Source organism: Drosophila willistoni (assembly GCF_018902025.1).
Source record: "Drosophila willistoni isolate 14030-0811.24 chromosome 2R unlocalized genomic scaffold, UCI_dwil_1.1 Seg167, whole genome shotgun sequence".
In the NCBI taxonomy this organism is placed as follows: domain Eukaryota; kingdom Metazoa; phylum Arthropoda; class Insecta; order Diptera; family Drosophilidae; genus Drosophila; species Drosophila willistoni.
The window spans coordinates 13,497,672-13,511,622 of record NW_025814050.1 but is presented as its reverse complement, the minus strand read 5'-3'; the positions used below and the strand labels follow the sequence as shown (position 1 = coordinate 13,511,622).

The following is a 13,951-nucleotide window of genomic DNA, read 5'->3' as shown; positions in this document are numbered from 1 at the left end:
ATACTGTAGAAACAATTTAAAAAACAAAAGTAGTTGACAGTATTTTAAAAATTAATAAGAAAAAGTAATTTCGGAGAATTTTTTTTTATTACAATTATTTTAAATTTATTATATTAATGTTTAAATAATCTATTAATAAGTGAACTCGGCATTTTCTTAAGAACCCAATTCATTTTGTAGTATTAAACAAATTTTAATCTTATTGCAAAACTAGAATTAAAGTAGATTAAATATAACAAAGTCACATGTATATTATTTTTTTTCCGAAATTTTTTAACTGACTGTGCTTACCAAATAAATTTTACTGTGTTAAAGGAACTAACTTAACTTGATTACTAATAAGAATAAAGGGAACTATTTTTTTCTAGAAGGCAAAACTCAATTTGTAGTCAATAAATAAAATATTAAATTAAAGTTTGACAAATTTAAAAAGTTTACCAAGTTTTCTCTTAAATTTGAAAGAGGTACATTATATTTTTGGTTTAATAAAAAAAAAGAAGTAGTAAATCTAATAATATAAGACCAACTTTGATGCTTTCATATAGGAATGGGTATTTTGTTGGTTGTAAAGAAATCACAAAAATTATCTCATACTTTTTAACTATTTGCCGATGCAAATATAACGAATTGATAACTCGGTTGATGGCAAAAAAAAAGAATAATCTAAAAATTCCTAAAAAATTATGCGAATAATATTAAGTATATTTTCGATGCAGTTGTAAAATTTTACAAAAAAAGTTAGAGCATCAACTAGTCAACGCAATGGGCATTGGGTTTACAACAACTGTTTTTGTTCTCACTAGAAGAAAGTACAATTTTTTGTTTTTTCAAAATGTTGTTTCTGGTTGTAAAGGCCTTCGCAAGATTTGGTCAGTCCTGAAAGCTTAATTACTGGTCAGAGACAACAAACGAAGTAATATAGAAGAAAATGAAAACGGCAAGTCATATGAGAAGAAACTGATGACTAGTTAATAGTGACCACAGCAAAAAAATTGATATAAAAAGGGCAGCCAGAAATCAGTCAGAAATCAAGAAGTGCTATTTGCAAAAATGATATACAAATTGTTTCCTCGATTGAAAGTCCAACCTTTATCGGAGGATGTAAGATCTCGTGATGCATTTGTCTATTTGGATCGTGGTATGCAAGTTGTTGGCTGGGTACCACCCAAAAATAAGATATTGCAGCGATTCTATGCCATTTGGACAGTGTTATTAGTTGGTTTGGTTTTCTGTTGGTCACCCATGGGCTTCAGCTTCACTTATGCCAGAGAAATGTCAACTTTTACGGCCGGAGAGTTCCTAACCTCGATACAAATTGGCCTGAATACCTATGGCAATACGCTGAAGTCTAGTTACACCTTCTGGGGCACAAAACGATATAAATTGGCCAAGGAGCTGCTTGATCGCATGGACAAACGCTGCACAACTGAAGAGGAACAAGCTGGAATTCGTCGCTCAGTGGCCCGTTGGAATCTTTGTTATATGATCTATCAGATTTCATATAGCGTATACACAACATCGACATTTGTAGTGGCAACCGTTAATGGTCATTTACCCTGGCGATTCTACAATCCTTTAATTGACAGCACTAAAAATGTGCTCTTTTTTTGGATTGCTGCCTTGATGGAGTATTTTTTGATGTCAATGACTGTACTAGCGGATCAATGTGCCGATGTCTATCCAATCGCTTATATGGGAGTCATGCGAACTCATATGAATTTCCTGAAACAGCGTATAACCCGCTTACGCACAAATCCAGAGTTATCCGAAGACGAGAACTACCAGGAATTGGTCAAGTGCATTAAAGACCATCAAATTATTATGGAGTAAGAAAATTACACAATCTCTAAAAACTTAATCTAACTATCTTTGAGCTTAGGTATGTGGAAATCATGAGACCCGTTATATCGGCTACAATATTTGTACAATTTCTACTTATTGGCGTTGTTCTGGGTTTATCCATGATTAATATTTTGTTCTTTTCGGACTTTTGGGCTTGTGTGGCCAACGTAATGTTTGTGGGTTGCGTCCTAATGGAAACTTTTCCCTTTTGCTACCTCAGCAATATAATTATGGATGATGCGGCTGAACTCTCTGATTGCCTATTCCAATCAAATTGGATTGATGCCAATCGACGATATAAAACTGCAGTGATATCATTTATGCATAGAATCCAACAACCCATCATCATTATTGCCGGCGGAGTATTCATAATATGTTTGCAAACCAATATTACGGTAATTACTTAAAGTCCTTTTTCATTAATTTTTAATTAATTCCTCCTTTTTTCTTCAAGGTTGCCAAATTGGCTTTTTCGGTAATAACCGTGGTCAAACAAATGGACTTTGCCAAAAAATTTGGCTGAGAAGCAAATGGATCAAACAAAGTATCTGTAGAAAAATCCATCTAGAACATTTCTTGAGTAGCCAAAAAAATATATAGAAATTTAGAAATTGCACTCCAAAAATATTATAAGTAGCTGAAAATTGGATCACATTTTTAGAAAACAAATATTTTTCGGTAGGTTAAATGGAAAATTAGCCTTTTAAGTAGTTTTTCATTAAAAAATGTTTACTTTAATAAATATACTAAAATTTTTCACCATTTGCATTGTAATTATTATTTTTAAAAAAATATATGGTTTTTGATTAGTGGAATTCAACTAAACTTTATGTCAAGTGAGCTATTTATTATGCAAAAAAAATTTTAACCATACTTGATATATGATAATACTTTTTAAATATATAAAAACCAATATTTCAATTAGTGTATCCACAGCAAAATCTGTAGGAGTTTATAAATCATAGCTAGCTTTTCCATAAACTTTCTCTTAAATCTACCAAGAAAGATGCTTTCTTCGTTCCTAATCCTTAACTTAACAAAGTCCAACAAATAAAGAATCACTTAAACCTTTCCCTCATTCAACTTGACCAGCTAAAACCCCTTTCAGTTGTCTTTGGTTTTGTTTCTTATTTTGCTGCTGCCACCACTTAATAAAGTGCAAACAGGCAAGTGATTATTTCACAGCTATTGTTCAACGCCCTCTCACTCGCATACATGGGCGACAGGACACGGACACGGTCCGAGGATGCAACAAAAGGATTTGCGTAATAACCAAAAAAGCGAACCAGAACAACCGAAACAGATAAACCAAAAAAAAAAGAGAAAAACGTATAAAAAATAATACAAAAAAGCAAAAACAAAAAAAATACCAATGTAAAAGGGTCTCGCGGAAAAAATGTGTACAAAAAAAATGTTACTAAGAAATATATAGTACAATGAAAACAAAGAACTGAAGTGAGTGGGAGTGGTAGTGGAAGTGGAAGTCGAAGAGAAGAGTGGCTAGTGGACGATGGCCGGTGGATGGGTCACTTGGCTCTGCGTGCCAAAGTGTGCAGAAATTTACGAGCTGCTTTATGGCCGCACGCGGACATGGAAATGGACAGGACACGCACCCATTCACACACATAGACATACACACACACGCGCTCTGGCTCACATACATTCAGTGGCCACTTCGACTTCCTTCTCTCGTCCTTGTCTTGTGCGCCTCTTCTTTTTGATTAAAGAATATTGTAGCATTTTATATCAACTTGAGCTTTCAGTTATTGATATGGATTGCACTTGTTCTCAATACAAATTAGCTTGTATAACGAAAATATTCAGAAATTAAGTAAGCCTTGATTTGATTTAATAGGAAGCATAGTAAATGCAATGCATTAAAGGGTTAACTAAGTAATGAAAGCTTTAGTAGAGGAAAGTTGCATAAAGAGAAAAGTTCAATAAATCGGGTTTTCTTTTAGTACTTATCCTCGTATCCTTGTAAAATGTCATATTTTTATAAAATATGTTGTGAATCTCGTTAAGTAAAACAATCTAAGACTGCCAACACCCTGTGGAAAGATATTTAACAATATTTTTATCTTTGTGGGTATAAATTATATCCACCAACTAATGAACAATATGTGGCATTAATCATTTTCAGAGTATCCTTAAATATAATCAAAAACTCTGGATATGAACAGAACATTCAACTGTTTCTTTATATTCCATCAGAAATATTACTTATTAGCCACGTGAAGTGGAGAAACTAGTTGACATTTATTTTTGCTTGCGAAATCCATGAAAGGATTTTCCTTTCTAAGAAGGTAGACACAGATTTAAATATAATTAATTTTACCATCTATTTTATAGTATATATCAAAATGAAAACAAAAAAAAAAATTGAAATTACTCTGATGAAATACAGTTTATAAAAAGCCCATAGAATTCATAACTAATCTGAGATTGGGAATTTCAATAACGAAAAAGCGATTTGAAAATGTGTCAAATAATAAATTTACTACTCTTAGCCATTTCACTTTCAATGGTGACCAAGAAAAACCCTTTAACCAGTCTTCAAGTTTTGCTTAGGACGCTAATCAGGGATTGTTAAGATTACAATGTTCGATGGAGTCCTTTGTGGATCATGTTTAATCATATCTTAGGCCTTTAACATATTGCAAGGCTAATAAAGCTCTTTCTACCGATTAAGAGTACAAATATTCGTATAATCTGTATTCTCCTTACTCTCCCCTATGCAAATGCAACACAAAACCAAACAAATTTATAACATTTCATTGTAACATTCAACTTGATGTCACTAAATTATGCCATATCCTGGTTAAATAGACAGTAAACCGCACAACAAAATGAAATGCGAAAAACCCCAAAAATATTATATGCATATTTGCGGACATAAATTTCATGCCTAATATTTTATGACAGAGACCAAATTTTGTGGGGAAATTATATGTTGTTTGTTTTTTTTGAATTTAATGAGCTAATTTTTGACAATAACATTTGCATTTGGCTCAGAATGCCATGATAAATTTAAATTATATTTTTTCGTGCATAATTGAAAAATGAGGCTTAATAGTATAATACAATTGTTTTGGCCAAAAACCATGATGACATATTCACAAGTTTTGACCCAGTTTTTTTTTTTTATGATCGAATACAAAATCAAGAAGAGAGAATGGAGAAAAGGGGGAAAAATGCACAAATTAGCCAGCATCATCAATCAAAATTGGTGAGTTTGTTTGATCTATGCGATGCGGGTAAATGGAGGTTCTTGCTGTTATTTGGGGTCGAGGGAAAGTCTCCCTTTTTCGCTCTTGCAAAACGCTGACACTAATTGCAATTTGTGGTTACACACAGTAGCAGCAGGAGCAACATCAGCAATAGCAAACAAGAACATTGCAGCATCCATACTAGTTTATCAACTCTCTGCACTGGTGGCTGGCTGATGGATTTACCAAAAAGAGAAAAAACCGCATCAGCGACTTCAGGCCAGCTTACCCTTTTAGGTACGAAGTAAATTCAATTGAAAGTGCTTGCCTTACCTGAAAAAAGAAAAACTCTTTCAATATGCCTGTAAATATCAACATCATCATCATCGTCATCATCAGGTAGACTAGAAAATATTCAAATGAAGTTTACAAATTGAATACAAAATGCCTGCTAGGCATATACCAATATATGCTTTTGATCTTTGCCCATATGATACATCTATATCTAAATATATATTTTCTACTCTTACTTACTTAAGGATTATATGTATTTATATTGTTGTTTAAGTAGCAACTTTTAACTCAAGGCCATTTCCCTCCATTGACAATTTCGCCCTCCCTAGTACACAGTTTTCTGTTTTGCATAAATAAAACGCTTCGTTGAGCAAATTCTTTGGGCTTATATGGTCAAGTGGTAGAATTTTTACGAGCTTCTCTCCATTGTAACAGCTGGAAGTAACCACTATATATTTGATGATGGTTATATCCAGACTTTAATTTAATGATGCACTAAAGCAAGAAAGAAAGCAAAAGCAAAGACAAAAAGATGAGTAAATTCTTACAAAGTATAGATTATGTTGTAGTCCGAACGTTGGGTGATGAATTTTTACTGAATTCAAGAGATATGATCTGAAATATATTTACCTCTTGAAGCTGAGAAACTAAAGTAAAACAAATTTTCCTTTTTCAACTAAAAGTATCAACTGGCATTGGCCAATAACAAGGCTCTTGGCGGTCTTAGGAATGTTTCAATTAGGTTGTCCCTCCAAACATGGCATATGATGAAAGATTTGGCCAGTTCAGGCTACTAAAAATATTTTCCAACATCTACAAACTCATAAATGTAAAAAGGCTGAAAATTTAATTTGTTTTTCGGTTGTTTTTTATAAGTACGAATTTGTATGAGGATGACTTTAAGAAGATACTCCAGTATATTTAATTTTCCAAAGAGTAAAATAAGTTAAAATCTCTTTGAATCAAGTGTTCGGTTTAGTAAGTACTAAGTGTATCTTTAATACATTAAATAGATACATCTAGTTCTTAGGCATAACTTTGACGCAAAAGTATAACTAATTAAATGGGATAATAATAATTTATTTCAAATGTATGAAGAGAAATAAAAGCGTTTTTTAAGTTTAATGTGTCTTCTTCCCTGGCTCAGCAGCATTTATTGTTTTGGTCAAATATGTAGTTAGGCTTCAGGAAACTTATTACATCAACAATCGTCAATTATCTTAGCCATAACTCTAGAACAATTTTACTATAAAGACAGTAGTTAAGCAATATTAGACGGATGTCTTACTAAAGGTATAATAAAATCACATTAAACTCAAAATGATCCTTAAAAATCAGACTCTATTTAGCATTAAAATGTTGCAATTTTATGGTTCTTTATATTTTAATAAAACCTTTAGAGAATTAAAAAAAATCGATATAATATAATGAAAGAAATATATTTATTTTCCACTAAATAGATCCTATAAAAGAAAAAAGCTTCTTTAATTGCGTTATTTATTATGAATTTCATATACTATCTTATTATAGAATATTTACCAAAACATCTTGAAAGCAACTTGTATATTATTTCTATTTCAAATAAATATGTACATATCAATAAACAAGGCCAACTTTATTAGCTATTAGATAAATTAAACTTTGAAGAAATCTTAGCCGAGATAAAAAGCAATTTATCTCTAAAAATTTCAAAAAAGAAGATTAGGCATTAACAATAAGTACCTAGTTATTGAAATATGAGAATATAAAAGAAATCAGTTGATTAGATTAAACAAGTTGTGGTTATTTATTTGTATTTCCTTCACTCAACTTTGCATTTGCTTACTCAGACAGCCTTTTGCGGCTGTTGGTCTCATCCCGCAGATTTTTACTGCTGACATACCAATGTGTTAATCACAGTAACCGCTGTGGCATGCACCGAAAAATGATTGCCAACACACATACACAGACATACGCACATTATCTGTATTATTAATGAGCTGCATGCCGCACATGCCACACGAATGAACATGCCCACATAGTGGACGCCATAGTGGAAGGTCTCGAGGACAGAAGGGTGGACATTGAGGCCTGAATATTGTTGTTGCCTCCGGACGCCTCAGTTGATTCACACTCCCATCGCATTGCATTTTTATTATCGTGTCGCGTTTTGGGTGTTTAATTAATTGAAAGCATTTTTACCGCCGTTTTGCGGCTGCTGCTCGACATGTGCATCTTTTGTTTCGCGATATGCAACAAAAACGTAAATGGAAAGAGCACTAAAAGGAGAGAGAGGAAGAGAGACAGAGACAGAGAAAGCAGAAAAAGTCTGTTGAATGAAATAATATTGCCTTTCTGGACAAATTAAACGCATTGGCAAAATGCCAAACAATAAAAGTGCCAACAATTCTTTTGTTCGATCAGTTAATTATGCAAAATAAGCAATTTTAAGTATATGTACATATTTATTTTTGTACACTCACATATTGATTTTCTTTGAGAAACTTATTATAAGATTCCGATCTGGCTACATTTAATGAACTAACGGAAGAATAATTAATTGATACTACATTTTATGTTAATTAATTATTTTGATGGGGAACAGCTGAAAAATATATAAAAATCAATATGAACATTAAAAATATAGTTCTTAAAAGTGATTAAAAGTCGGAAAAAAACACTTTAAGCCGTTAAATAAGTAATTTATTTAATATGTTAGTTTGCCGCAAAATTAAAGAATAAAATTGCAAGAAAAGAAACGTTTAACAGGAATACTTTACTATAATCTATCCAAAAAGTTGGTGAATATATTTTTTCGGGTCTTAAAAAACAAATATTCGAAATTCTTTGATAACTCAAGCTGAACGAAACAGAAATTACGATCATTTTTTTGACCATTTGAGTTACGACACGTTTAAAAAAATTATAATAAATCGAATATAAAATATAACATAATTATCACGCTCTTGTTGTCGTTTAGAACTACTTAAATGACAAACTTTGTTTTGTTATTGTAAATAGTTTTCAGTTTAATTTAGCAAAATATATATTTAACATTTTGGGATATGAAATTAAATGTTTTTTATTTCATATATTAACATTTTCCGTGGTAACTAAATCGCCATGCCTCTAATTGATATAATTTTCCAGAACATTCTTTAACCACTTACCAAAAAGGTCCTCAATATAGGTAGACATTTGTACCCAATCTCTTACCGGGTCAGAGTCAAAACCAAACAAAAAATGAAGTAAGTAAGTCGTCTCGCCGACTTAGGTATACCATACACCAGTAAAGCAAATATTTCAACTTTATTAAACAAATGCATTTTCACATGCTTTTTACAAGCATATCTTAGTATCTCGCTCACTCAATCATACGAGCACCCTAGCGCCCCCACCAGCCAACGGCCAACTCCGGACATATGGAAAAACGTTTATATGCATAACTCGACTGTTTTTTGTCCGATTTTGATCAAATTTGGTATTTTGCTAGATATTAGTATTAAATTTAAGTGTGCCAAGTGTGATTGCAGAAGGTAAAAAAATACGAGAGATAATTAAGTTTTTCAAATTACGGGGGCGGAAAAGGGCGTGGCAAAATTTTTACACATACAAAATGTGTGTATTTACTAAGCGAATATACATACCAAATATGGTGTCTCTAGCTGGAATAGTTTTTGAGATAAACGCTTTTTTTAAATTGCGGGGGCGGGAAGGGGCGTGGCAAAAATTTGAAATAAACTTGATCACTCTACATACTACACGAGTCTACATACCAAATTTGGTGGCTCTAGCTCTTACAGTCTCCGAGATCTAGGTGTTCATACGGACAGACGGACAGACGGACGGACGGACAGACGGACGGACGGACAGACGGACAGACGGACGGACAGACGGACATGGCTAGATCGACTTGAATGTTGATCCTGATCAAGAATATATATACTTTGTGGGGTCGGAGATGCTTCCTTCTGCCTGTTACATACATTTTGGCGACTTTAATATACCATTTCACCCTATGGGTGTATGGTATAAAAAATGATTAAAAAACAATAGTTTTTATCCGACTATTTAACAGATCATTGACAAAGTTTCTGAATTCAGTTTGTTGCTAGAAAAAGGTTTTCAAATTAAAAATTACTTCTTTATAAATATTTCGTTTAACTTAACATTTCAATCATTCATTTCATTCATTTCTTTATCATTCATTCATTTCAATATTTTTGTTTATGAATTAACAAATTTTCGAACGGGTTTTCAAATATTTTTACTTATTACGTATTCTATAATCTAATAAAATTCTTTTACTAATTACATTTTCATTTACTTGTAAGCAAGTAATCAAATTTAGAAGTGTTCCTAATTACTTCAAAGAAAATTTCGAATCCTTATAATCCTTTAAGCCCCGAAAAACATCTAAACGTATCTCCTTCTGTGTGTGTGTAGATAGTTAAGTGAAAGATTATATATATGTAAAACCGATTTCCTTGGAATATTTACAAAAATCTAGGTAGAAATTTTTCGAGCTTATTATACATAGTTAATTTAAAAGAATCTTATTTAATGTGACTCTTTTTTAAAATCGCAATGAGTAGTTTTTGTGCTGAAGGTTCAATTTTTGAACCCACATTGCTGGTAGTTGAAACTTCTGTGTGTGTGTGTGTGCATTACATAACAAACAAAACCAAACATTGGACAACGCATTCAACTCCAGCGACTACCCGCCTCTTCCCTCTCACCGATCCTTTGAACGAATGCAATTTATTTTAATTGCAAAAAGAAAAGAGAAAAAAAAAGATGGAAAAACGTGGCTCAAAGAACGGCAAAGGAAACACATTTCAAATGGCCGTAAAATGACGAAAAACGGGCACAGCAAAAAACAACACACACATACATACATACAATTTTATTTGGCATTTTTTTTCGTCGATTCTGGGTCACGAGCTCATTAAAATTTTACCATCGCGACAACTCTAGTGTGAGTTCAGGCCGTTTCTTCTATTTAGCTGGTGAATAGCAAACGTGTTATGCCTGAAAAGCATTGGAAAAAGGAAATGGGAAATTCCGAGACAAATCGCGTGCCCAAAAATTCGAGAAAATGTCATTTGCAGCTGCTGTTAGAATCGGAAAGCAGCAGGTAGTCCACCTAAGCGCCAGCTGCCCTTGCTGGGATTTCCCTTGAAAAGGGACGATGGCCGGTGGCAAAAGATTTCGAAAGATTTTGTCTTTCAAGCAGGTAGACAGAAGCAAGTGTCTGTGCATATAAAACTCAAAGATTTCGACACACTGAATTCATTGCACTCAGAACAGTTGAGGCATACGGATCGTAATTGTAGAATCTTCAGTCGAATCGATAATCATGGCCGAATTGCTATTCCCTCAACTGGAACGTCCTCTGCCCACATTGCCATCATTGCATTATACACTGTTCGCGTATCGTGAGGAGCTGCGACGACGAGATGCTCCATTCATGAAGATGTCCACCATTAAGCTGCATTTGACGGATAATTTGATATTGCAAACCATCAAGAATATCAGACAATACGACACCATTGAGATTATGAATCTAAATCGTGAGATTGTCTTCAAGCGACGTCTGACCAAACAAATGCGTAAAGTGCGCAAACTCGAGAAGCTCGGCCTCAACATTGACCCGCGTAAACTCAACGAGGTCAAGTGGCAACATGTGAACAGCCAATAAAATACTGTGTGAAAATCTAAAAAAAAAACAAAAAAAAAAAAGAAATATTCATATCATTCCTAATGAAAAACACATACTCCAAGCATGTCTTTACATATAAGCAAAAAAAAAAAGCAAAAAAAAACATCAATCAGTTTCTAAAACTCAATATTTTGAATATCTACAAGCATTTTTTTAAATAAAGAAATTTATAAAAAAAAATAACTCAAACACATAGTTTTTATTTTTTTTCGAATCAAACATATATACCCAAGATAAAATGTTCATAAACGGATGGATCTTTTGCCTGTTTCTTTTTATAACAACTCGAGAAATATTCAGTATAAACGATGAATTGAACGAACAGAAGGATCCGCAGCCTATACTCAATTTAAATCCCGAAAATTTTAGTGAGCTATTATTGGTTACTAATTTGCTAGTCGAATTCTATTTTCAAAAATGTTTAAATTGCATGAATTTGAACTCATTGGTCAAAGGGCTGGATAAAACGAATGTTCCTCTTACAGTTGGCACTGTTAATTGTTCGATTTATCAAGAATTATGCTATAACTATAATGTAAACAAATATCCAAAGGTCTTGTATATTGAAACTAATGGTAACATAACTGAAAAGTCTCTCAGTCTAGAAGCATTTTCACATACACGAAAAGCGAATACTTCGAGTAGAGCCCGTCCCCCGTCTTGGACACATAATCCCTGTAAACTTGGTGAAGTACTTCAGCTTACAGACCAAAATTTCGATTCCACAGTGGCGTATGGCATTTTCTTTATAAGGCTCTATAGTTTAAATTGTACAAAATGTGCTGTAGCGGGTTCAATTTTTGAGGAATTGGCTGAAGTAATGAGAGATGAGAAATATCTATGTCTGGCCGAATTATGTTGTACCGGAAAGGGAAAAGAGAGATGTGCGAAATATACCAAAAAGATGCCTAGGTTCTTGTGGTTTGAGTATGGCAAATGGACAGATACATATAGGCGTGCAATGTCATTAACCGATATGCACCAATATTGCATAGATATGATGCGTTCACCATTTGAAACTAGCTCGAGTGCAATGATGAAACTTGGAATAGCAATTGCAACTATAATGTTCATAAAAATATTTTATTTTTGTCTTTAGAGTAGTTAATAGTCGATCTAAATTTGCATTTTATTGAATGTAACAAGTCATGAGAAAAGTCCAAAAAGTATTTAGATTAAACTTATCAATAATTCAATTCTTTATCAATAAAAGGATATTTAATTATTCTCAATTCTAATATTCAATTTTACTAAAGACAATTCTCTTTATAAGAGAAGGATGTTTACAGTAAAAACTGTATATAGAATATTTTTTAACGTTTTACAACTTATAGTTTTGTAAAAATAAATTCTTTAACCGGTTTTGTACTTTGCTATCAGAAGACTGCTTTTATCTATTATTATTGAAAGATGCTGATCTGAGTAAATTCAAACTTATACTTGTTTATGTCATTAAAGGATATTGAAATATGGAAACCATGTTCAAGTAATATAAACAGCGAAGTGACTAAAAAACATATCAACTTATTATGCAAATGAAAGGTAGTTTTTAGCCAAGACGCAATTTCACAACTTTTGTTTATTTAAATGATAGATTTTAGAGGAAATATCGAAATCGATTGGATATTTTTGGACTATGTATGTCTTGTAAGATTCACATTCGGTCTTCACCGAAATGTCTTAGGATAATCAAAGATACAGTTAAAGTCTATTGCAGAGCATCATTAATATTGATAATTTTTTCAAATGGTTTCGAAAATTAAGTTAGGTAAAATAAGTTTCAGAAATGTTCATTAAACTAATAGTTTTTAATATTTGTTATACCATAAGACAATCGATTAAAAACTTACAGAGTTGCAAGAATGAAATCGATTTTAATTGGCAAAATGTTTGCTTACACCAACCGATTTAGTACCATTCGATAAATGGAATTCGATCAACAAATTCAAAGAAATTTTGCCTACTTACATATAATCAGATAATGGAACACGACAATATTAATTAACCTGGTTGGCACCTCAGATTAAACGTTTAACTTTGAAAGTGTGTGCTAGAAATGTGCTAATTAACAGCAAATTTTCTTGAAAAGAAAATTAAAAAACCACAAACAGCTATTAGAAACACACACACACACACACACACTCTGAAAACTTGGCAAGAAGTTTTTGTAAGGATTTTGATGATGTTCCGCCTTTTGAGTGCCTAACCGCTCCTACTTTTGCAGGTTTGCTTCGGCATTTGAGTGCATCTCTTAATGATTTGGCAAAGTTTTTCAACCAGATGCACATTACAAGCAGGCGTCACCACACATGCGGGTGGTTGAGGCCACCAACAACAGCAATAACAACAACAACAATCATCTATTGTTGCATGTTGCGGCCATAAAAAGTTTGCCAACAACAGCAACAGCAACAACAAACATGAAAAATGTCAGGCAAAAGCGTAAATTGTATTCTCAGCTGCAAGTTTTTCCCCTTGGCTCTGTTTTTTTTGTTTTTTGTTTTTTTGGCAACGTCAAATGTGCATATAAGGAAATAAAGCTAGGATCTACAGGATGCAGGATGTGGGATGTGAGAGCGGTGTTTATGTCTTTATATACATATATATGCGTTTGTGTGTGTGTTTTTTAGTAATTTAGTGCGGCATTTGAAATGTCGTTTGTTTTTGTTTTTGTGTGCGTTTTTTTCGGGTTTTGTTTCTGTAAACATGCAAAAAACATCGCGGCAAAGTATGTAGTTGGTCTGCGGTGGTTGGCAGAAGAAATTTCCTCTTTTGCCACCGCATTTTAAATAGACAAGAGGTTTCACGCATTTCTTATTTAAAAGCTGTGAAAAACTCTCAGAGTCTCCAGAAATTCATATACTCTGGAGCGAGTTGCCACATATGACCATTTAGTGGTTTCTCA

At 32.9% G+C, this 13,951-nt stretch overlaps 2 protein-coding genes and 1 long non-coding RNA gene across 3 annotated transcripts; all 3 read left to right on the top strand.

The window, feature by feature from the left end:
* The first annotated feature begins 1,050 nt into the window (after positions 1-1,050).
* On the top strand, positions 1,051-2,365 carry LOC6642722 (odorant receptor 22b). The gene is made up of 3 exons (XM_002064903.1): positions 1,051-1,826; positions 1,880-2,237; positions 2,297-2,365. The coding sequence occupies exons 1-3, from the start codon at positions 1,051-1,053 to the stop codon at positions 2,363-2,365; spliced, it is 1,203 nt and encodes a 400-aa protein (XP_002064939.1).
* A 2,488-nt stretch (positions 2,366-4,853) lies between these two features.
* On the top strand, positions 4,854-5,580 carry LOC124460288. Its single transcript, XR_006954211.1, has 2 exons — positions 4,854-5,071; positions 5,200-5,580. It is a non-coding gene; the product is annotated as an uncharacterized LOC124460288 (long non-coding RNA).
* Positions 5,581-10,602: 5,022 nt separating this feature from the next.
* LOC6642557 lies at positions 10,603-11,146 on the top strand. The gene has a single exon (XM_002064902.2). It carries the CDS (start codon positions 10,684-10,686, stop codon positions 11,023-11,025), a length of 342 nt encoding a protein of 113 aa, XP_002064938.1. The 5' UTR covers positions 10,603-10,683; the 3' UTR covers positions 11,026-11,146.
* The last annotated feature ends 2,805 nt before the right edge of the window (positions 11,147-13,951 follow it).

Coding starts and splice junctions, on each gene's coding strand:
- LOC6642722 (XM_002064903.1), top strand. CDS start 1,051: ATGATATACAAATTGTTTCCTCGATTGAAAGTCCAACCTTTATCGGAG. Junction 1,827..1,879: donor GACCATCAAATTATTATGGA/GTAAGAAAATTA, acceptor CTTTGAGCTTAG/GTATGTGGAAATCATGAGAC. Junction 2,238..2,296: donor GTTTGCAAACCAATATTACG/GTAATTACTTAA, acceptor TTTTTCTTCAAG/GTTGCCAAATTGGCTTTTTC.
- LOC6642557 (XM_002064902.2), top strand. CDS start 10,684: ATGGCCGAATTGCTATTCCCTCAACTGGAACGTCCTCTGCCCACATTG.